The sequence below is a fragment of the Coniophora puteana genome (genome assembly GCF_000271625.1).
Source record: "Coniophora puteana RWD-64-598 SS2 unplaced genomic scaffold CONPUscaffold_6, whole genome shotgun sequence".
NCBI lineage: Eukaryota > Fungi > Basidiomycota > Agaricomycetes > Boletales > Coniophoraceae > Coniophora > Coniophora puteana.
In genome coordinates, this window is record NW_006913058.1 from 2,006,891 (window position 1) to 2,027,778 (window position 20,888).

At 56.8% G+C, this 20,888-nt stretch overlaps 8 protein-coding genes across 8 annotated transcripts; 4 read left to right on the forward strand and 4 right to left on the reverse strand.

Annotated features, from left to right (window-relative positions):
• Window positions 1–636: 636 nt before the first annotated feature.
• CONPUDRAFT_73223 (uncharacterized protein) lies at window positions 637–2,410 on the reverse strand (the record flags this gene model as incomplete). The annotated part of the gene is made up of 5 exons (XM_007770143.1): window positions 637–992; window positions 1,045–1,125; window positions 1,173–1,362; window positions 1,410–1,603; window positions 1,651–2,410. 5 exons carry the CDS (start codon window positions 2,408–2,410, stop codon window positions 637–639), a joined length of 1,581 nt encoding a protein of 526 aa, XP_007768333.1.
• A 1,320-nt stretch (window positions 2,411–3,730) lies between these two features.
• On the forward strand, window positions 3,731–4,461 carry CONPUDRAFT_73224 (uncharacterized protein; the record flags this gene model as incomplete). Its single annotated transcript, XM_007770144.1, has 4 exons — window positions 3,731–3,807; window positions 3,858–3,902; window positions 3,944–3,968; window positions 4,024–4,461. The coding sequence occupies 4 exons, from the start codon at window positions 3,731–3,733 to the stop codon at window positions 4,459–4,461; spliced, it is 585 nt and encodes a 194-aa protein (XP_007768334.1).
• A 635-nt stretch (window positions 4,462–5,096) lies between these two features.
• CONPUDRAFT_154052 (uncharacterized protein) lies at window positions 5,097–5,844 on the reverse strand (the record flags this gene model as incomplete). The annotated part of the gene is made up of 3 exons (XM_007770642.1): window positions 5,097–5,259; window positions 5,308–5,487; window positions 5,534–5,844. The coding sequence occupies 3 exons, from the start codon at window positions 5,842–5,844 to the stop codon at window positions 5,097–5,099; spliced, it is 654 nt and encodes a 217-aa protein (XP_007768832.1).
• Window positions 5,845–6,748: 904 nt separating this feature from the next.
• CONPUDRAFT_90395 (uncharacterized protein) lies at window positions 6,749–9,421 on the forward strand (the record flags this gene model as incomplete). Its single annotated transcript, XM_007770643.1, has 7 exons — window positions 6,749–6,916; window positions 6,967–7,553; window positions 7,607–7,983; window positions 8,033–8,255; window positions 8,306–8,644; window positions 8,713–9,184; window positions 9,278–9,421. 7 exons carry the CDS (start codon window positions 6,749–6,751, stop codon window positions 9,419–9,421), a joined length of 2,310 nt encoding a protein of 769 aa, XP_007768833.1.
• Window positions 9,422–10,808: 1,387 nt separating this feature from the next.
• Window positions 10,809–11,968, forward strand: CONPUDRAFT_38908 (kinase-like protein; the record flags this gene model as incomplete). Its single annotated transcript, XM_007769997.1, has 2 exons — window positions 10,809–11,757; window positions 11,838–11,968. Coding segments are annotated over 2 exons (1,080 nt in total), but the record flags the coding sequence as incomplete, so codon positions are not given.
• Window positions 11,928–13,964, reverse strand: CONPUDRAFT_82410 (uncharacterized protein). Its single transcript, XM_007770644.1, has one exon. It carries the CDS (start codon window positions 13,555–13,557, stop codon window positions 12,355–12,357), a length of 1,203 nt encoding a protein of 400 aa, XP_007768834.1. The 5' UTR covers window positions 13,558–13,964; the 3' UTR covers window positions 11,928–12,354.
• A 685-nt stretch (window positions 13,965–14,649) lies between these two features.
• Window positions 14,650–17,080, reverse strand: CONPUDRAFT_165633 (uncharacterized protein). The gene is made up of 7 exons (XM_007770645.1): window positions 16,853–17,080; window positions 16,643–16,752; window positions 16,377–16,518; window positions 15,436–15,986; window positions 15,327–15,366; window positions 15,072–15,238; window positions 14,650–14,896 (listed from the first exon to the last, which is right to left on the reverse strand). The coding sequence occupies exons 1-7, from the start codon at window positions 16,995–16,997 to the stop codon at window positions 14,744–14,746; spliced, it is 1,308 nt and encodes a 435-aa protein (XP_007768835.1). The 5' UTR covers window positions 16,998–17,080; the 3' UTR covers window positions 14,650–14,743.
• A 1,438-nt stretch (window positions 17,081–18,518) lies between these two features.
• On the forward strand, window positions 18,519–20,507 carry CONPUDRAFT_56636 (PTR2-domain-containing protein; the record flags this gene model as incomplete). Its single annotated transcript, XM_007770093.1, has 5 exons — window positions 18,519–18,687; window positions 18,744–18,802; window positions 18,865–19,311; window positions 19,377–19,785; window positions 19,846–20,507. The coding sequence occupies 5 exons, from the start codon at window positions 18,519–18,521 to the stop codon at window positions 20,505–20,507; spliced, it is 1,746 nt and encodes a 581-aa protein (XP_007768283.1).
• Window positions 20,508–20,888: the final 381 nt, after the last annotated feature.

Consider the following 20,888-nt stretch of genomic DNA (forward strand, 5'->3'; position numbering starts at 1 on the left):
TCTGCCATCGTATTAGACACTGTTTCCGTGACAGGTCTACATGCCTAATACGTTTGTGATTCGGGGGTTTCTCCGCCTCCTGCTAATTCGCTGCTAGCGCGAGGGACTTAGAGCCTGCGAGAATGAGTCCCCTCCCACTAAATGACGTGCCGAGCGTGCCGCCATCATTAATCAGCTGTCAAACACCAAATGGGCCGTTCCAGCCACCGGCAGCTCGGCACTCCATCAGCTGTCTCCCAGAAAGGCTCCATAGCCCCTAGCTGTCAGGCACAAGCCTCAGCTGTCACTCCGGTGATGTCCGTCGCTGTCCCCGACGTCGTCAAGGCCCTTCGAGCTCATCGTCCTCGACGACGAGCTCGCATATCTCTGTCAATACTATAGCTATAACTCCGGAGTTTTTTCCATCGTGTGCAAAGACGTTAAAGGGGTGCATTCGATTGATATCAACAAGTGTAGGTACAGTGTTGATAAGTAATAAAAGAAAAGAAAATTGCTAGTGACCTCCCATGACAATAGGCTCGATACAGCCTGCTGATGACGACCAGAGAAGGTGCCAAGCCACCGCCTAGGACATTCTGCGTAATGAGATGGCGATTGAATCATTTAGACCACTGAACATACCTTTCAACAGCTGATCTACTCGCGATCAGAGTCCTCGATGGTCTCGGGGGAAATCGGAGCGCGGCGGGTGCCCGAGGCCGACGTCTTCTTGCGCGGCGCAGCCTTCGAAGCCTTCGCCTTGTTGGCGGCGCGGGAGGGCCCAAGGATACGACGCCTCTTTGGGGCGCGCTTGCCATCCAGGGTTTCCCAGCGGCATTCCTCGCTGTCCAGCGCGTCCCGAAGGCGGCGAATGGCGCCTACCGTGCCTATCTTGGAAGGGCGGACAAACGGTACGCCTGCCGGCCAGCCGACGAGGCGCGCGCGGTAGCCTTGGACGACTTTCTCCTCATAGCTGTCGTAGTACATGCGTGCGCCGGAGTGTGTGATAGAGCCTGCGAAGCCGATTAATCTCGAATATTGACCAATAAATCCCATAGAACTCACGCAAGCCTTCCTGGATAGCCTCTGTGCACTCCTTGCGAACGTTGCCAAGGGTGTCCGCAGCCTGTGCGCGCTCGACAAGGTCTACTCGTGTTAGTCAGGCGACACGATACATGATGACAAAAACTTACTGGCACTCTGATTGCACCCCCACTGCTCGAACTTGTGAAGGACTTCATCCGACGAGAATCCGAGCGCGCCCTCGAAGAACTCCTCCGAGTTATCGGTCGCGTAAAAGAAGGGCTGGATGGTGTCATTGATATGACCGCGCACAATCATTACAGCGACATAAACGCCCGCACGCTTCGCGGCACCGTCGGCCTATAAAAACAATTAGGACTAGTATAAATGGAGCCGCCATTGCATACCAGCTCAGCCATTTGGCGCCCAGTGTTGTGAACGTGCATGTTCGCGGCGTGGTTGGAGCAACGGACAGAGTTGTCCTTCTCCTGGCGGTACTGCTCGAGGGAGTTGAGCATGAAATCCTTCTCATCACGCGTGTAACTCTTCGTCTTGATGATGGCGTGAAGTTTTTCAAGCCTCTCCTGCCCGGTTGACTTATCTGGAGAAAGGGTTAGTACAGCTAGATACAGCGCAACAATTACATACCGCCAGTGTTGTCCAAGCGGATCTTCTCGTGGTGCATGATGGCGTTATAGAGCTGCTTCTCGCGCTTCTGCTTGGCGTTGAGGCGAACGGCGAGGAGCTCCTCGACCTTCTTGATGTCTACCTCATGCTTGGCAGCGCAGCGCTTGATGTCGTCCTTGGTCGGCAGCATAGCCTTGACGTCGGCGGCGAGGGCGGCGTCGCGGATCTCCTTCTGGAGGCGCGCGACCTCGCGTGCTTCCTTCTGGGCAGGTGTGAGCGGGGTACGACGGGCCCGAGTCTTGATGACCGGGTTCATCGGGTTGCGTTCCGCCCAAGTCGCACGCGACGGAGGGGCTAGGGGGTCGGTAGACGGCTCCTCGTCACCCGACTCCTGGGATAGCTGCCAGTTGCAAGCTGCCATGGCTGCGTCCCGGGCGTGCGCGGACGCGTCGGACGCGTTTTCAGCGACTGCGACGGGCACAACGGGAGGAAGGGGGGGCAACGTGTTGTCGGGCACAACGGGAGGAAGGGGGGGCAGCTCATCGTCGAGCAAGCCGCTAGACTGCGAGAAGTCGCTGAACTGGAAGGCCTCTGCTGCTTGGAAACGTTGATGGGGGGCCATTGCGTAGGAGTGCGTCGCAGGGAGTTGGATAGAGGCCATCATGTCAGTGAATTCACCGGGGTAGCGCGCGTATCCTTGGTAATCTTGACCCTCAACGTGCAGTTGCTCGTTGTGAGGGTAGGTAGGGAATCGGAAGGTGAACTCCTGTTGGTCGGGCATGTTTTCTTGGGGAAGCGTAAGGTGGAAGAGTCGCGATGAGGCGAGAAAGCGAAATTTTATCACTTTTATACCATCAGTGACAATAATAATTAAAGAAATAAAACCTTGCAAAGAGGAGTCGCCAAACAAACGACACGCGCTGCCTGCAATTTGAGCGCGCGCTTCCACTGATACCACGTGATCTTGGCCGCGGGCGCGTCTTTTCGAGTGAGTACAAACTATGAACCAGCGTAGACGCGAGCAGCCAGCTAGGAATATGAATGAATTGGAATCAGTACATGTACCATCATTCGATTGTTACTGACAGCTTGCACCTACCACCACAGTGTGGAATAACAGACCCTGAAGAAATGCCATAGACAAAGCGTCCCAGTCGCGCGTTGAGAATTTACGCACAACTTCGGCAAAGCCCTGTAGAAGAGTACTCATCGTGTGAGCATGAACAGCGACTATCGATCAGGAGAGACACCAACGATCTATGGACCTGCAACAATGATATCTGATACCATTGATTGAAAACGCAACAGTCGCAAAGGGCTGACTGGCAAAAACGAGTCACCAGCGGGCGGATGTATCAGAATTTAGGACGTAACTCACGAGAGCCCATCCAGTTCACGCCTTCTGCACTAGAGTATGCGCGTTACCCTTACTTACGTTGACGCTATTGTCGAGGGCTGCCAGTGGCAGAGGCGTTGGAGTCGAGTCAAGAGGTTAGCAAAGGGACAAACCCGGCGAGGAAAAATGTGGCCGTCGAGGGTCAAGTGCTCCCTTCGTATAGCTATATAGGCTTACTATGTGACCGCTCCTTTTGCTGAGAGAGGTTTCAGGGTACACGCTAGTTTGGTTTTGGAGGTGTCTTCAAGCTAGTATTGGGCTCGTCGTTAGTCTGGGTGAAGCAGCAACGCGAGTAGGTGCCACAGGGAAACTCACCAGAAATCGCCTGCTCTACCATGTTGTCCTTGCATGTTGTTCAGAGCACGGGACACGACTCGCTCACCAGTCAAGTGCCCAGCGGTCGAAGTGGGCTGGCTGCGATCGAGGGGGGTCACAATTTGCTTCCGTCTGACAGGTGTCAATTGACGTCCCGACGCCCAGGCCTCGGCCTCAATGATAATCCTGATGACTAAGCGAGGTATGTGAGAACGGACCTTGGTCTCACGCTCGCTGCGCTGCGCGTTCAGCTCATTCGGTCGGCCAACAACTTTCTATATAGCCCGTTCGTAGCGACATCCTCAAGAGCTTTAGGCCCACATCGTCGATCGGTCCGTTCACCTGTTCCTTAGAAGATCTGGGCATACTAACCCGTTTTTCACTCAGAAGATGGGCCGCAATCCCTCTCCTCTTTCAAAGGCCGAGCGACAGCGACAAGCCACCCAGAAGTACATGAATCAACCGGAGTATGTATCTAACTCAGGCTATGTCCGCTCTTGCACTAACCTAATTACAGTGTTAAAGAGAGGACAAACGCAAAGGCTCGGGTACGATCAGCTAGGTAAGCTGTCTTGCTGGACGTTCTCGATGACGTTTGCTAAGCCTTGATCTTCAGAAATCGGGCGAGGTTTGTGGTCTGTCGTTCATTATCTGGGTCGCTGACATCCCGCAGGCGTCAACAGCTAGCATCGATTCCATCTGCGCGAGCTTGCGCCCGTCGCATCAACGTCCCTGATCACACTACCAGCCCCTCTGCCCCGGTTGATCCCATCGACATAACCGACTTCGATATGGTACTCCGTGCATTCAAGGCGTGGACATACGACTGGGGCCCTGAAGAGTCATGGCTGAGAAAGCAGTGGCTCCTGATCAGCAGGACTTTGAGTGCGGGTGAGTCCGTCTCTGAGCTTCACGAGGACTGGAGAGCACACGCTCAGAGCGGGTGGGCCATCATGAACGCGTTGCGACACTTGGTAGACATCGCATCTAAGGAGTGTTCAGGTAGTTCGTCGTATAATACACAGCTATTTGACATAGCAGCAGCATTGGTCTCCGAGATACGGTTTTTCGAGCGAGAGGATTCTCGCAGGATCTTATTAGAGGACGGCTCGTTGTTTTAGTTTGTCAATATGTATGTGCTGCGACGGCGTGCAGAATCGATTGGTCATACAGCCTGAATCACCAGGAAACGAACGAGACACTTGGGCTCACAAAGACATAAGTATAGCGAACGCATAGCGAACGCATAGCGAACGCATAGCGAACGCATAGCGAACACGTAGCATACAGGATGCAGCACGGTATTGACGCCGTATTGGCACCGAATCTATAGTGAATTCATAGCGAACTGGTCCATGGCAAATCACGAAAGCTGCTAATAACATACTTGTAGCGCCTAATTAAACGCTAATGTGACCTATGACGGATGCTTTCCCTTACAGAACTACTAATAGATGATTTAAACGTGTATGTCCAGGTGTTACAATGTGAACGAACAAGTTGTGGTTTGCCATGAACTCAACGTGCACAAGTCGCGAGATGAGTGTACAAATGTGATCATACATGTCCATGGCCTCATACTAATCTACAGGACAAACTGACGACTCCCTTTCCCATTTTTTGTAGACAAACGTTCGATGAGTTTAGATTACGCTCACTCACGCACATGTATAACGGAGAGATCAAGACATTTGTTATTGGCTAATGTATGTATATATACTACACTAATTTACCTGCCGTCGAAATGAGTTGCGAGTTAGCTGTCCCTACTAGGCCAGAAGCGTGAACCACTCTTATAGATTGCCCATACCCTCCCTTTGTGATATGCTCTAGTGTACGCGTCGAATGCCTGCTGCCGTTCCGCAAACTTGACGTGTTCGGCACCTGGAATGTAGTGGGTGCGCTCGTTAGCTTCGGGCCTATAATGTGTTAGTTGCTTGATGCGAAAGAGCTGCATAGAGACTCACCACGTATAGAAGATACCGGTCTGTAAGCCTTTATACACAACATAATACCGGCGAGGGGGTTTACCGGGCGGCGGAGGAGATATGAGGTGGGGTGGGGTGACGTTCTGGCCGCTGAAGTCTCGTCGGACGTGGCCATGAAGCCATGCCCGCACGACCTCACTGCGGTTGTCATTTCTTTCTCTATGATAAGGGTTAGCCCGAGGAATGCATGCAGGAGTGTACGTACCTTGAAACACCCGGCTGAGGAGCCATAGCCTGAGTAGGCGGCGAGGAGCCTCCCGAGCTTGATGAAAGTGTTTGCGAGGTTGCCTTCGGTGTAGAAGACACACATTTACCCGCAGGCGCCGGAGATACGTGGGCTGCGTTTAAGCTCGAACGTGGATAGGCGGCAGGGGTCTTATCTGCACGAGGGCGACTAGTTTGTGCACCTTCTCCTGAGCGGGGCTGTGTGAACGATGCCGGTTGCTCGTGTGTTTCTACGACTGTTGTGACGACAGTTTTGGTCGTTGTTGTGGTTTTCGTGGTCGTGATACGCATGGCGGGCAGACGTGTGGTGGTGCAAGCGCGACTCAGTGAACGGTGGATTGATGATCAACAGGAGCCTGGTATCACGTGAGCCCCACGCTGGCCATGTGCATGAACGCGGACCCGTGGTCCCCAAGATCTACAGAACATGGTAAACGGAAGCAGCAATGGCAAAAGAAAAAGAACTACCAGCAGGAAAATTCATACAATCACCCCGTCTCGAGATAAGGATGGATTCAAGATACCATCGAAGCATGGCCACATCCGAGCTGAAGACATGAAAAAGGAGGCGCTTCAGCGTCGGGAGGCGAGGTTGAAAGGTACATGCTAATTAACATGCTGGCAACGTGCGTACTCATCTTTGTTAGAAATGTCTGAGAGGGAGAAGGAGCGGGAACGCCGAAATCTTGAGATGTTGAGGGACATCGGCTCGTCGGATGGAGAGGATCATGCCGCCGACTTCAACGCGGACGATGTTTTCGACGGGCGAGAGGAACTGCTGATTAGCCACGCCGGTGGGGAGCTCGAGATGTTAGCCAGTGCTCAAGAACAGAAAAGGTCAGAATAACACACTCACCTGCAGTCTTACTAACTTAACACTGCTGCAGGAAGCGTCGTGATACGCGCTCTCGCCGGTCGCGTACTAAGAGGCGCGACGAGGCCTTTCTGTTGCAGATGGAAGAGCTCGCGGAAGCCTATATTGAATGGGACTGGAAAACCCACCAGCTATCGGGCAAGGGCGTGTCCTCCGAGGGCGCACCCTCACAGGGTGATGCAGAGGTGGAAGAGATGGTTGAGAGCATGAAGAGCTTGAAGGTGGTCGACATCTTTGGTAAGCCTATTCAGTTCTTAAATTAAACTAGCGCCCACAACACGTACAGCCGTGGATACATCCACTTTCGCTATTCCCCCAGGCATGCGAGTCGCACCCGCGCTCGTGAGAGAGGGTCTTATCCCTTCTTCTCCGAATACGCCCTCCATCGCGTTCACAATCAAGTCGTTACAGCTCTACTACGTCACAAAGATGCGCACGCCCCAGATTTCAACGCAAAGCTACATTAAGTCGCTCTGCGACTTACACGGAGTACGAGACTGTTTCCTCCCTCTGCTCACTGTTTCTGATTTTTGTGGAAGGTGACATTCAATAGCAGTCTTCCCCGACACTTCGCGACTGCCTACGACATCTACATCCAAGTCAAAAATAAAGTTGCCCAACTTGTGCGACAGGCTCTTCGGCGAGACGCGCCGGACTGGCGGTTAGCGAACGTCTGTCCATGTTGCACGTACCGCCTTGACGACGAACCCGAGCTCAAGTACTCAATGTTTTACACGATGGACGGCAACGATTCGCTTAAGCGAGTGTTCAAACGCTCACAAGACATTTCTGATCCCTCAGGAACGTCATCGGAGCTCCCGTCATCACTCGCGGTGCCTCCGGATAGATACCTCGATCGTGAGGCTGTCGACAAGTGGGCCAACGGCGCGCTGGATAATCTCATCAGCGATGAGGTGAGTTTTTCTTCTGATATTGTATTTGAACCCTCATTTATTCTACGTTTACAGGGCATGGAAGATAATCCGTGTGCGGGGCGCTGGAAGAACATGAAGGACGATATCACCAAGAAAATGTGGTCAATATTTGACGAGACGGGTATATTTTTGGCCGTCTGCAGACATGGATTCTCACTCCTCATCGCAGACATGGTGAGGAGCGGTGAACTGTGAGTAATCTCCCTCGTGTATTAGTTGGTTCTAACGTACCTACCGCTTTCAGTGCAAAATACCCCCTCGCCGTTGTCGAGAAACTCATGAAGACATTCGGTAGCAAGCTCGGCGGCGGCTTCGACATTGGGTGTAAGTTCAAGTCCACGCTAGCCAAGTCTCGTTTGGGCCCCCTCGCTCGAGAGTTCGCCCACACCTGTCTGGTCGGCGCATTCCACGGCCACGCACACCGGCGCCTCTGCCAACTTGACCACCTCACTACGTATGTTTCCGGGGTCGGCCTCGAGGACTTCGAGACCTGCGAACGGAAATTCTCCCGGTCAAATTCGCTTGCAGCACCCATTCGCCACGCATCAGTTTTCCACCGGCAACAATCGATTGATCTTTTCTTCGAGTACACGGACGAGTTTGACGTGTATCCGAACTTATGTAAGTGCCCGCTTTTTCGCGTGATTACTTGGTCTAATGGTCTACCCAGCACTCTTCCTTCTCAATAACTACAAGCAGGCCCTGGAGATCCTCGATGACGGCGTCCCACGCCTTGCAGCTTCGATGTCCCACCTCAAGATCAGCGACGCGAACGTGTTCTCCAGCTGGTTAGATGAGGAGAGAACATACCTGAAGGGTTTGGAGAAGGAGCCCATCGAAGAAACGCTCCAGATGACCTACTGGCAGCGGCTTACAAACCTCCAGCACGCCAAGTGAGTTCCTGCATTCTTCGTGACCTCAACCCGCTAACACTTCTGTGAAGGGAAGACCTCGCGGCTCTTCCCCAGTTCACGTTCAGCATCACCACCCCCGAGACTGCTGGATCAAAAGCGCCGAACGCGAAGGGTGCGAACTCAGCACAAGCTCTACATGTACGCCGCCGGCATGCCCAGGAGAAAGTTGACCGTGAATTCGAGGCAGTCCACGAGTTGGAAGTCCAGCTCGGCGTCGTAGAGCGATGGCAGCCGGGTTCCCCCGAGTGGATGGAGGCTGGGAGGCTGGTGGCCATGCGATCATACCAGCGGGCGCTCGACAAACTCGAAGGGCTCATCGTCGCTCGCATCTTCGAGATGTCAGGCCTGGATAGACCCGGCCGAGGTACGTTAATCCCTGTAGCCTGTGCCCCAATACTGACACCCTTGCAGGATATGCGATGCGAAAGCATCTCAGCAAGGCTCTGAAGACACGCTCGGCAGCCATTCATTCCGCCCTCAAGCAGTACAACCAGGCCGCCCAAGCGCTGGTTCCACCGCGGCGCACGCTTGACTGGGATCAAGTAGTCGAGTACGCCTTCCTGGCGGACTTCGATCTCCTCCGCGATGCACGGCAAGACATCACGACACGCGACTGGGCGAAGCCTGGCGCTCGATCGGCAATGGATCTCCACTTCAAGATCTGCCGGGCTCGTGAGGAAATCGAGCGCGTGAACGTTGAGGTCAAGCGCCTCGCAACCTACCTCCGGGACGAAGACCGCTACCTCCATGAGTGTGAGCAGAAACTTCGACAAACTCACCCAGCACTCGCCCATCAAGTGGCAGCGTATCGGAGCATACGGGGCCGGTGCAACGACCTGCATTGGAGACGTCTACACGATATATCCAAGCTCCGTGGCTTCAGCGGGTCGATAGAGCCGGGTAAGGGCGCGAAGACGGGACCCGGGGACAGCGCGAGTGCTGCAGACCCCGTTGTTCCACCGACGCTCGGTGTACGCCGAGCGCACTGCTCTTCTGGCAAGGCAGGCAAGGGAGTAGATGATGAGGAGAGTGATAGCGACGATGCAGACAACGAGGAGAGCGATGCAGACAGCGTACTCGAGGAGGACAGCACATGGACCCTATTACATAGATTTCTTTCCTTAGATGACACCCCTGTTAAGTAATACATAGACGATTAGTATACCTGTATCTATAGCATACTGTAGCAAAAAACTCCGGAGTTATAGCTATAGTATTGACAGAGATATGCGAGCTCGTCGTCGAGGACGATGAGCTCGAAGGGCCTTGACGACGTCGGGGACAGCGACGGACATCACCGGAGTGACAGCTGAGGCTTGTGCCTGACAGCTAGGGGCTATGGAGCCTTTCTGGGAGACAGCTGATGGAGTGCCGAGCTGCCGGTGGCTGGAACGGCCCATTTGGTGTTTGACAGCTGATTAATGATGGCGGCACGCTCGGCACGTCATTTAGTGGGAGGGGACTCATTCTCGCAGGCTCTAAGTCCCTCGCGCTAGCAGCGAATTAGCAGGAGGCGGAGAAACCCCCGAATCACAAACGTATTAGGCATGTAGACCTGTCACGGAAACAGTATCTAATACGATGGCAGATGGTGGGTACCATAGGTGAGGATGACAGGAGACGCTCCACGACGAATTGAATGCTCGCGTGCCGCGTGGGGTTGGCAGCGGCGCCGGTGAGCTCAGGGTTGGAGAACGCGCGGATGTTTTGGGGTCGAAGCTGAAGCTTGAGCCGAACGATCCATCCCATTCCAGTGCGTTCGTAGGCGTTCGTTAGCTTGCAGGTGAGCATGTGGCAGTCAATGGGCTGTCAGCGGGAGAGGGCACATGGACAGGGGCATTGCTATCCTGGGACGGAGTCATTCTCGAAATCAAGAAGATCCGAGGGGGAGCCGAAACACTGGATGTAATATCATAGGATTCCCACGAGGACGTACCTGCTTGTTCCGAGATGCGGAAACCTCCTTTTTCTTGTTTCCCCACATCCCTCTCTGCTGAATAACCACAGCACAATCGCTCTCTTTCGTTCCACCATCATCCCTTGGTATTCTTGAACAACCCAGCATACCAGAACAACATCGCAATACCAACTACTATTCATCATTCGATGAGCCCCACCGTCTCCCAATCTCAATTCGACGACGTCTTCCTTCCGCACTCTTACTCCCAGTCATTCGACGACGATGGCCTCCAGGCGCCTCTGCAGGTCCCATGGAGCCGATTCCAGCCCATGTCCTCTTCGTCGCCCGTAAATGCGGACGAACTCCAAGAAGACGTCGTCGCGATAGACGCTGTCAGCAGCAGTGCTTCTTGGAATGGGAATGCGGACGCCGCTGTCTCCCGGCGTCTACTCGAGCAGCAGGACGAGCAAAACACGGCTTCTCTGCCCGATGCGACCTCTGGTCTTCCACAGATGGCGGCTGACCCCCTCCCCATTTCCCCCGCTGCCCTCTTCCTCTCTGCATTCAGCCCCTCCCCCTCCACCCTCGGCCTCTCCGCCTCTGCCTCTGCACCCGCTCCCATCGCAGACCCGCCCGACGCAGAGGGCCAGATCGTCGCTGGCTACACGCTCGGCCCTGTCATCGGCTATGGCGGCTTCTCTGTCATACGCAGCGCATCCTCGCCCTCGGGCGGTACAGTCGCGATCAAGATCGTAAAACGCGCTGATCTCGACAAGCGTGACAATCCCGCTCACGCGCGCAAAGAGCTCGACCATGAGGCTGCCGTGTGGTCCTCGCTCAGCCATGAACACATCTTGCCGCTGTTCAGCTCGGAACATACGAGCTACGCGGACTTTTTCGTGATGCTGCACTGCCCCGCCGGCTCGCTGTTCGATATTCTGAAGCGAGACGGGCGGCCTGCGCTGCCGCACGACGACGCGGGGACGATGTTCCGCCAGGTCGTGCGGGGCGTGCGATATCTCCATGAGACGGCCGGATACGTCCACCGGGACATCAAGCTCGAGAACGTGCTCGTCGACGAGATGGGCGTGTGCCGCATCGCCGACTTTGGAATGGCGCGCCCGATCGAAGGTTGCGACAACACCACAGAGTCCTCGGGGCTCTCTTCGTCCTCTGACGACAACGAGGGGCAACAGGGCCTGCAGCGTCACCGCTCCGCTAACGTGCAAAGCTCGAGGCGACAGACCAGGCTTGGTCTTCCTGTGCATCTCTCTCTCATTCGGCACCACGGCTCCCAGCAGTGCCGCCAGACGACGATCGCCGAGGGCCCGGGCGCCGCTGCCGCTGCGGGCTATGCGCACAAGGGCAACAAGCAGAAGAAGAAGCAGAAGCAGAACTATCAGTCGGGCTCGCTGCCGTATGCCGCGCCCGAGCTGCTGTCGCACCAGCTCGCGCAGAAGACGCGCCCGCACCCGGCGCAGGATATGTGGGCGCTGGGTGTGCTGCTGTATGCGCTGTTGACGGGCCGGTTGCCGTTCATGGACGCGTTCGAGCCGAGGCTGCAGATGAAGATTTTGCATGGTGCGTGGTTTTGCTGTTTGGGGTTTTTGGGACGACTCACCCGGCACTTGCCTTTTTGCTTTTTGGGTTTTGTATTGTAGGTGCGTTTGAGATGCCGCAGGGTATCGGGCGGGGCGCGGAGCGTGTGATTCGCGGGTGCATGGATCCGAATGTGCGCTCGAGGTGGACGATCGCGATGGTGGATGAGATGGCGTGGGGTGTGGGCTGGGGAGAGGTGGACGATGGGTCGCCGTGTGGTGAGCAGGAGGAGGAGGAGGAGATGGAGTATGCGATGAGGAGCCAGAGCCAGTCGAGGTCAAGGTCTCGTGTGCAGCAGTCACGTCATCTTCTTCATCATGTATCACACCATCATCATCATCAAACGTCGCATCCGTCTTCGCAAGTTCAGTCGAGGAATCACTCTCAGAATCACAGCCACCGTGCACATGCAGCGCATGCGCATCCTCATCCATATCTACCGCAAGACTCTCCAGACGCGCATCGCGCGCGCAGCCGCTCGCGCATCTCCGCCTCGGACGCCACCTCAACATCGGGCTCGCTCTCCACGCGCAGCACGAGCACATCCCGGAGCGCCTCGCGTCCCCCGCCCACGTCCTATCACCATCCTCTTCTTGCCCCGCGCTCGCGCTCGCGCACCGCCGGGCACACCGCCAATTCCAGGCTCGGGTTCGGTGGCGGGATAAACGGAGGCGGCGCGGACACGTCCTTTGCGTCCGCGTACGCCTCGCCCGACCGCGATGCGGGCGTCGGCGTCGTCACGTCGCCTGCGCCGTCGGCGCTCTCGGCGTCTGCGCTGTCTGTCGAGCGCGGGCGCGGGCGGAAGCCGAAGAAGACGACGGCGGCGGCGGCGACGACGAAAAAAGCTGCCAGTGGCGCGAGCCGCAGCGCGTCGCCCGAGCCGGGCCTCGGGACGCCGTTGTCGCCGCTCGGCCTCGGTGTGCCAAGGTCGATCGGGGTGTCGCCTGGTGCGGAGGAGGAGATGGGCGGCGGCGGCGGCGGCGGCGGCGGGATGTCGCCGCTGTCGCCGTTTAGGAGTGCGGGTGTGTTTATTGATCGTCGTGTTTGGACAATGACGAGCGACGTCGAGAGCGAGGCCGAGGGCGGTGGGGGTGCGATGGTGGAAGTGGGGCGGGACGTGTCGAGGGGGCGGACGCGGACGACGCCGGCTGCGCGGGTCGGGTACTTTGGGTTCGGGGGGCGCGCGAATGACGATACGCACGCTTCTGGGACGCCGGTGGTGGTTGTGGATAGGGAAGTGCTGGATGCTGCGGTTCCGTCGACTTCGACGTCGACGCCTATCCCCGTTTCCGCTGCGGCGCGACGCGCGGAGAGTACACCGCCCGCGCCGTCGGTGTGGCCTGCGCATCCTGGCGCTGGCAGTAATATGATGCGGCACCCGCTGAAGAGCAAGAACTTGAAGAACGGCGGTGTCGCGCAGTGGTCGTGGTCGTCGAGGAACGGGAGCGCGACATTCTTGAGGGAGCCGAGTGTCCCTGCGTCCTCTGGCGCTGGTCGCCACGGCTGCAATCGCAACGCGCAAGGACAAGGGCAGGGGCAGGGGCAGGGGCTGAAGGGTGCACTCTCTCCTCCCTCTACGACGGTGGCGCATGCGACGGATTCCGGAGGGTCGAGGGCGACGCTGGATGATGGTCCGCTTGCGTCGCAGACGGGCCAGGTGAAGACGACAGCGAGGGCGACAACGAAGGCGATGAAGATGGCGGCGAGGAGTCGGAGTGTCGGGTTCGAGCCTGCTGCTGCGTTTTGCGCGTAGGCTCTGCTCCGCTCCGCCCGTTTTGCCATGGCCACAATCCGGGCTGGGTCCTGGTCTGGCTTGTTGTAAAAAACAGGTGTTGGTTTCGACGACACCGACACCGACACCAGTGTAACTTGTATGTGCCCCGCATTTGTCAGTCTGTGTATGTTTTGTCCAGTGACTTATCGATTTTTCCTTTCTCCCTTTTCTCTTTCTTTTCTGCATCCTCTGTATCTTCTCTTTGCACGCTTTTGCTTGTATTTCTAGCTCCCCTCGCCGCAGCCATCTCATCCCATCTCATCTCAGCGCGCTCCATTCCGTTCCAATCGCATTATTCGTATACCATACAGACGGCGGCGACGCCATCTTCAACTTTGTGTATCGTCGCCGTTCATAATAATTTACTCTTTTTTTGGCTTCAAGTTTTTCTAGTCGTGGAGACTAAGGATCGGCTCCCTTCGCGACCGCTTCCCCTCGTTTCTCTCCCTCTATTTCTGTTGCCGGGTCTGTTCCATGGTCATATGCACCGCCACTCTCTCCCTGTCTTTGTCTCCCTTTTTTTTCGTTCGTCATTTCATGCACGATACCCGCCCTCCCGTTCATCCCGATCGATTTGTTTATTCTTGGCTTTTGTTTTGTTTACTACTCTACACCATATATATATATATTATTACTGGCCCGCCGTCTCTCCCCAGTGCACACATCGCGTCTCTGGATCGACTTCAACTTCAGGCTGGTGTCCATTTAACAGACTGGGGGCGCCTGCGCCGCCGCCAGCGGCGAGCGCACTCGCGTTGTTGTATGCGTGCATCCGGTACATTTCGTTCGACTTCTCCTCGGGTGGGGCTCCACGTTCTCGTCGTCGTTTTTTTCATCGGGTCATTCAAAGTTGCAAGACCAAAGCGCTCAACAAGAAGAAGAAAAAGAGAGAAAGAGAGTTCCGGAATCTGAACACTGTTAAAAAGCATGTGTAAATATTCTTCGTGTTGTCTTTACTTGTCTACGCGGGTTCAATGCACTCATGATGTCACCCTTCTGCGGATATAGTAAGCACATTCACCCATCTGATCGACCGACAAACGGCCAGCCGACAGGCAGGGCTCGTGCGGGATAAACCACCAGGCGAAGCTGACGTTGACGTGAACGTATAATATATGTGCAGGGGGACGCATTACACGAGAGCTAAACAGCGTTAAACGTGAGATACATCTGATTCTGACGGCGGCTGGTGGCTTATGACACCATCGCGTCGCTCGCCAAGCTCACGTTCACGGTCGGGACGACGCCCATCGTCAGGCGCGCCGTCGACGCGGCGAGCGCCTCGCGCTCCGTGCTGCGCGCCGTGCGCTGCGCTTTGAGCGTCTCCATCTCTCCGCGGAGGGTTGCCTGTCGTCGTGGTCGTTGCGTGTGTCGGCAGCGGTGGCGGCGCGTTAGCGTTCGTGCATTTCAGCGAGCAAGCGAGAGAAGAGCGGGAAAGAGAACGGGGAACAGGGAGGCCGCGGGGAAACAGACGAACAGAGCGGAGAGCGGATAGAAGGGGATAACGAATGTATACACGCACCACCTTGTTGTCAATCGCAGCATGGTCCCACTGCGCATACGGCGAGCGCGGCGCCGCAGGCTTCTTGTCCCCGAAAGCGGCCTCCTTGAACACGGCCTCCATGAGCTCGTGGTTCCGCCGGTAGCGCGTCATGGCGAGCGCGCGGGTCGAGATCATCTCGGATTCTTCTATAGGTATGTTTGTTTGGTTATTTGGGAGGGGCGTGGTAAGCCGTGTGAGGGAACGGGAGAAGAAGGGGAAGGGAGACGAGCGAACCTGCGTCTTCGTCGTCGGGCATGTGCGGCGGGGGCGGACGCTGCATCGGTCGCGGCCATCGTCAGCTCACCATCATACAAGAACCCATAAGACATGAACGTATACACACCCCAGCCATACTCCCACTCCGCTCCCTCTCCCTCGCCTGCTGCTGCTGCTGCTGCTGTTCACGCTGCCTCCGCTCCAGCGCGTCCATATTCCCATTCTGATGCGCCAGCATCGCCTGCGGACCCATGCCGATCGGGGGCATCGGCCCCTGCGGCCCGCCGCCATGACCGCCTCCTCCTCCGCCCATACCCGGCCCTGGCCCCATCCCCCCTCCTCCTTGCATCCCTCCCTGCATCCCGCCACCGCCACCGCCCATCCCCGGCGGCATCCCACCACCACCACCACCACCACCACCACCGGGTGCCCCGCCCATACCAGGCGGATGCCCCTGCCCCGGATGTCCTTGCACGGGGTGCGCGGCAGCGGGATGGGAATGAGGGTGCCCCGTGTGTGGGTGGGGATGGGAGTTAGGATGAGAGCCGGGTTGGGGCGCGGTGCCGGGCGGGTAGACTTTTTGGCCGATCTTGTCGCCCATGACGAACACGGGCGGGTCGGTGAGCGTGCGCAGGGGGTATTGGCGGACGGGCTGGGAGGCGAATTGGGGCATGATTGCTGTTTGGATGGGGTAGGGAGAATGAGGGTTGGGGAGGTGGTCGGGGGGTGGTGGACGGGGGAGATGGAGGTGGTGAGATGGAGGTGGTGAGATGGAGGTGGTGGATGGTGGGGAGGGCGTGCGGTGATTAGTCCAGGGCGGGTACGGGTGGATTTTGGGGTGCACCCGAGATCCCGAGATCGAGTTGAGAGCGCGTGAGCCGTGATCGAGCGGGAGGCGTGTAAGCCAGAATGATGTCGGTGAGAACGCAGCGGCACAGTCATCGCCAAGTGAGAAACCACGATCGAGTAAACAGGCAAGATTATGTCAGTCGGAGGAACCAAGAGAGCGGAGACTATGCACAGCGTAGGGTATGGGGGTATGGGAGTATAAAAGGGAGAGAGACGCACGCATTGCGGGGCCGCGCGAGTAGTGCACGAGCGTCAGCTGCGGGTGGCCGCCCTTGTGCAGGCGGTAGCGCCTGCGCATGCGACCCGCGGTCTGGTCGCCGCCGGGCACGAAGCCGTATTTGGCTTCTACGACTTCTAGCTCCTGTGGTCGTGGTGTATTGGACAAGGCGAACGAGAGGTTGAGGATGGGTCCGTGACGAAGAGGGGTTCGAGCCAAGTTAGCGGCGGTGGTCTACGGTTTGGAGAGAAAGAAAGCGAGGACGCACCCGTCCGCCTGGGACCGGTATCGACATTCTGTTCTCCGGTTCTTGATACCTGATTCCATCGATGGGGAACTGCCCGAGATTTGGCTGGAATATCAACAGCACTTGGCCCTCTACGAAGTAAACAGAGGCGTCAGCGTAAGATGTTCGTGCTCTTTCCGGCTCAGAGGGCCAGGGAGTGCGTGATGGTTCAAGTAGAGGGAGACAGCGCACCTGGAGGCTTATCAATGAAACCCCACTGGTACGGGACATTCTGGGAGACCTGGACGGCGCGCAGGAGCATGCTGACGGCCTGTTCGACGGTCATGTTCCCGTGCATGCCGAGGTTCTCAGGGAAGCGCAGACATGGTTGCTCCATGCTTCACCTTTGTTTTCTGTGTGAGCGAAGAGGTAAAGGGCGGGATGAGACGGGGAAGGATTCGTGACGCGGACCGTGAATCGTTAGCAGGCTGGGGCGCGTCACCGACCAACACCGAGGCGTTTGTTTGGAACAGCAACCATCGTGGGTACAACATTCCAAATCTAGCTTACAAGCCCCTATCTAATGACCTGGGGCTTGTGCTTCCAATACTGCATTTCCGACCTTTGTCTCTTCAACGACCTATACCTCACTGCGTACGCATATGCGAGGAAAAATTCATGGGTCCATAGAGGTCCACATGGACCAAGACGAACCGGGTCCTCCGGGATGCGCGTATCACCTCCATTCCAGAAACTTCAGGCCTCAGGCTTCACGCGCACCGTCGGCCACTCGGCATTACCGCGCCTTGCGCAAGAACCTTGTGATCTGACAACAGCTGGTCATTGAGGCACATTTGTGAGCGTATGTTTCCTCTTTCTTATCCCTTCTTCAGTTGCCAGTGATGGGATCGCTCCTGCTCGCGACAACGTCGGCACCGATCAGGATCAGAGTTCTCGCGAATCATTCTCAAACATTCGATTGGTATAATTTATCTCTCTCCCTTTCATGCCATATGCATGCTTTTCCACCATGTTCAGTTCATCCGTGACCGCTTGAGCACAGAACGAGTAGCATGCCTACCAAGACTATGTAAGAAGTTCCGTGTTCTTGGTGCTTCGTGCTATCTTCTAGTACTGTAAGGCCCATAGCACCTGCTCACGCGTACCCATACTTTCATGTTTCAACACCTACGCCACCGATTCGCGCCTGACGAGAGAGATGCACAAATGAGGACTTGATGACGTGAGTTAAGCTTCTGAATCCGTGTCCGGAACTCGTTCTTGACAGAGTTTTGTTCCTGATCGGACATTTGACATAACATTCCCCTCGCTCTTTTTATGCCTTGTTGATCAACTGAAGACTCCTGCTTATCGCGGCGTACGAGTGGAGGTCGCTCAGTACGCTCGAAGATTGCGCCATAAGTGAGATGCACAAGCTTAGCGCTTATCTGCCAGCGTATCCTCGATGCTCGCTACCTCTCTCGGTCGCCGGGCATCTCTCTCGCCGCCCAAGTACCTGATTGCCGACGGCGCTCATGTGCTCAGTTCACGATTTCGTCAGTGCGCAAGCCCGGATGAAATGATTTGAACAAATGTAACCTCGCAACAAGCACCGGCGGTCAGCCACATCAATCTGCCAAGAAGCTCCATGGGCTTCCATGAGCAGGTGGAGTCAAATTCCCCCACGGATTCTCTGATTCCTCCAAGCTCGAAAGACGGCGATGGGTCGCCTTTAAATCCCGGGCGCACACGACCATATGCGTTGCTGCCTCTCTCGTCGCCCCCTCCTCTTTCTCCCCCCTTTTTTTCTTGCGTCACCGCTGTGGTGCCCCCTAGCTATACTAGGAGCCCCTGACATCCGCGACGTGCAGAAAACATGGCCGAGGCTGGAGCACAGCAGGAAGACGCCGTTATGGCGATGGGCAAGACGCTCGAGCACGACGCTTCCATCGAGAAAAAGGACCTCGGCTCCGACGTCGGGTCGTCCATCGAGACCGACAGCGCGCATGAGGGGCTCGAGTTCCCCACTGTCGATGAGCTCACCACGCTGAGGCGGGTGCAGGATGATGTTCCGTGGAATGCCTATGGTGCGCTGTTCTTGCTCCCCCGAGTTATGTGTCTGTTGTTCAACGTGTCTTTCCAGCGATCGCGTTTGTCGAGCTCGCAGAGCGTTTCTCGTACTATGGTTCCAGCATCGTCTTCGTACGTCTCCTATCCTTCTACCGCCGCTTACACGACCCTGACGTCTCCTCCCGCCCACGTAGGTAAACTACATCCAACAGCCCCTTCCCTCCTCCACCGGCGCCGACCCAAATGGCCAAGCCGGCGCCCTCGACAAGGGCCAGCAGACCGCGACCGGCCTCAACACGTTCTACGCCTTCTGGTCGTACTTCGCCCCGCTCATCGGCGCGCTCATCGCCGACACGTACTGGGGCCGCTACAAGACCGTCTGCGTCTCCGTCGGGATCGCCATGCTCGGGCACATCATCATGATCATCAGCTCCGTCCCCGGGATTATCGGTACAGATGCGTCGTTTGGCGTGTTTGTGCTGTCGATGATCGTCACGGGCTTTGGCGCGGGCATGTTCAAGGCGAATATTTCGCCGTTGATCGCGGAGCAGTATCGGAAGACGAAGCTGTTTATCAAGGTGCTGCCGAGCGGGGAGCGGGTGATTGTGGACCCCAGCTTGACGATATCGAGGATCTACATGGTGAGCCTGAGCTGCTGCGCCAGCGTCATCATAACTGTTGAGCCGACATCTTTCTCCGCGCGTAGTACTTCTACCTGTTCATCAACGTCGGCTCGCTCCTTGGCCAAATCGGCATGGTCTACGCAGAGAAATACATCGGATACTGGCTCGCGTACACGCTGCCCACCATCGTCTTCGCGCTCTGCATCCCCGTGCTCTGGTGGGGCAACAGCCGCTACCGCAAGTCGCCGCCCACGGGCTCCGTCCTCGCGGCCGCGCTCCGCCTGTGGCGGTACGCCGCCAGGGGCCGGTGGTCGCTTAACCCTGTTAAGACGATGCGGAATCTCAAAGCGGCGGACTTTTGGGAGAACGCGAAGCCGAGCCATATCAGCCCTGATGAGCGGCCCCGGTGGATGGCGTTCGATGATAACTGGGTGGACGAGGTGCGGAGAGGGTTCAAGGCGTGCGCGGTGTTCCTGTGGTACCCGCTCTACTGTACGTGTCACCCTTCTTTTCAGTGGAACGCGGAGCTCACCCCACCCTCGTCACATATAGGGCTCGCGTACAACCAGCTCGTGTCGAACCTGACCTCGCAGGCCGCGACCATGTCCACGCACGGCGTGCCCAACGACGTGCTGAACAACCTCGACCCGCTCGCGCTCATCATCTTCATCCCCATCTGCGACCTGTTCATCTACCCCGCGCTCGCGCGCGCCGGGATCAAGTTCACCGCCCTGAAAAAGATCGCATGGGGGTTCTTCATGGCCGCGGCGGCCATGATCTGGGCGACGGTCATCCAGTACTACCTCTACAAGACGAACCCGTGCGGGCACGCCGCGGCGACATGCGTCGACGCCGCGGGCGACCCGCTCGTCTCGCCGATCAACGTGTGGGCGCAGACGGGGAGCTACGTGCTCATCGCGTTCTCGGAGATCTTCGCGTCTATAACGGGGCTCGAGTACGCGTTCACGAAGGCGCCGAAGAACATGCGCTCGCTCGTGATGAGCATTTTCCTGTTCCAGAGCGCGTTCGCGAGCGCGATCGGGGAGGCGTTTAACCCGCTCGCGGCGGATCCGCTGCTGGTGTGGAACTATGCGGTGTCGGCGATCCTGTCGGGTGTGGGCGGGGTGTTCTTCTGGTTGTCGGTGCGCAAGCTGGATAAGCAGGAGGATGAGCTGAATAATCTTGCGGATGGGCACTTTGATGGGGAGAAATGATCGGTCGGTTGTGGCGCGTGGGCGCTGGGTCCCGGTCGTGTTCTGTCACAGCATGCGCTCTTTGTCGTGGGTGTTGTTTTTGGGGACTCTCGGATGGTGATATATCAAGTTGGTCTCGTAGGCGGCTGGACGATCAGCGCTTGTTCTTGCTAGGTGTTAATTAGTTGCTGTACTCTACTACCCCGCTCTGCAATGGATGGGTTGTCCCATGTTATGACGGGTGGAGAGGAAGAATTCAACTTTATACCCCACATAACTTGACGCGCGGCTCGGTATTGTTGGTGGATGGTCAGGGATAAGATTAGTAGCTTTGCAGTTCCAACCTGTGTGTACTCATCACGGGGCTGTCGTCACACAACATAGGAAGCAGAAAAGAGGGGG

Coding starts and splice junctions, on each gene's coding strand:
- CONPUDRAFT_82410 (XM_007770644.1), bottom strand. CDS start 13,557: ATGGCAAAACGGGCGGAGCGGAGCAGAGCCTACGCGCAAAACGCAGCA.
- CONPUDRAFT_165633 (XM_007770645.1), bottom strand. CDS start 16,997: ATGGAGCAACCATGTCTGCGCTTCCCTGAGAACCTCGGCATGCACGGG. Junction 16,519..16,642: donor TACCGGTCCCAGGCGGACGG/GTGCGTCCTCGC, acceptor CCACGACCACAG/GAGCTAGAAGTCGTAGAAGC. Junction 15,987..16,376: donor CTCGCGCGGCCCCGCAATGC/GTGCGTCTCTCT, acceptor CCATCCAAACAG/CAATCATGCCCCAATTCGCC.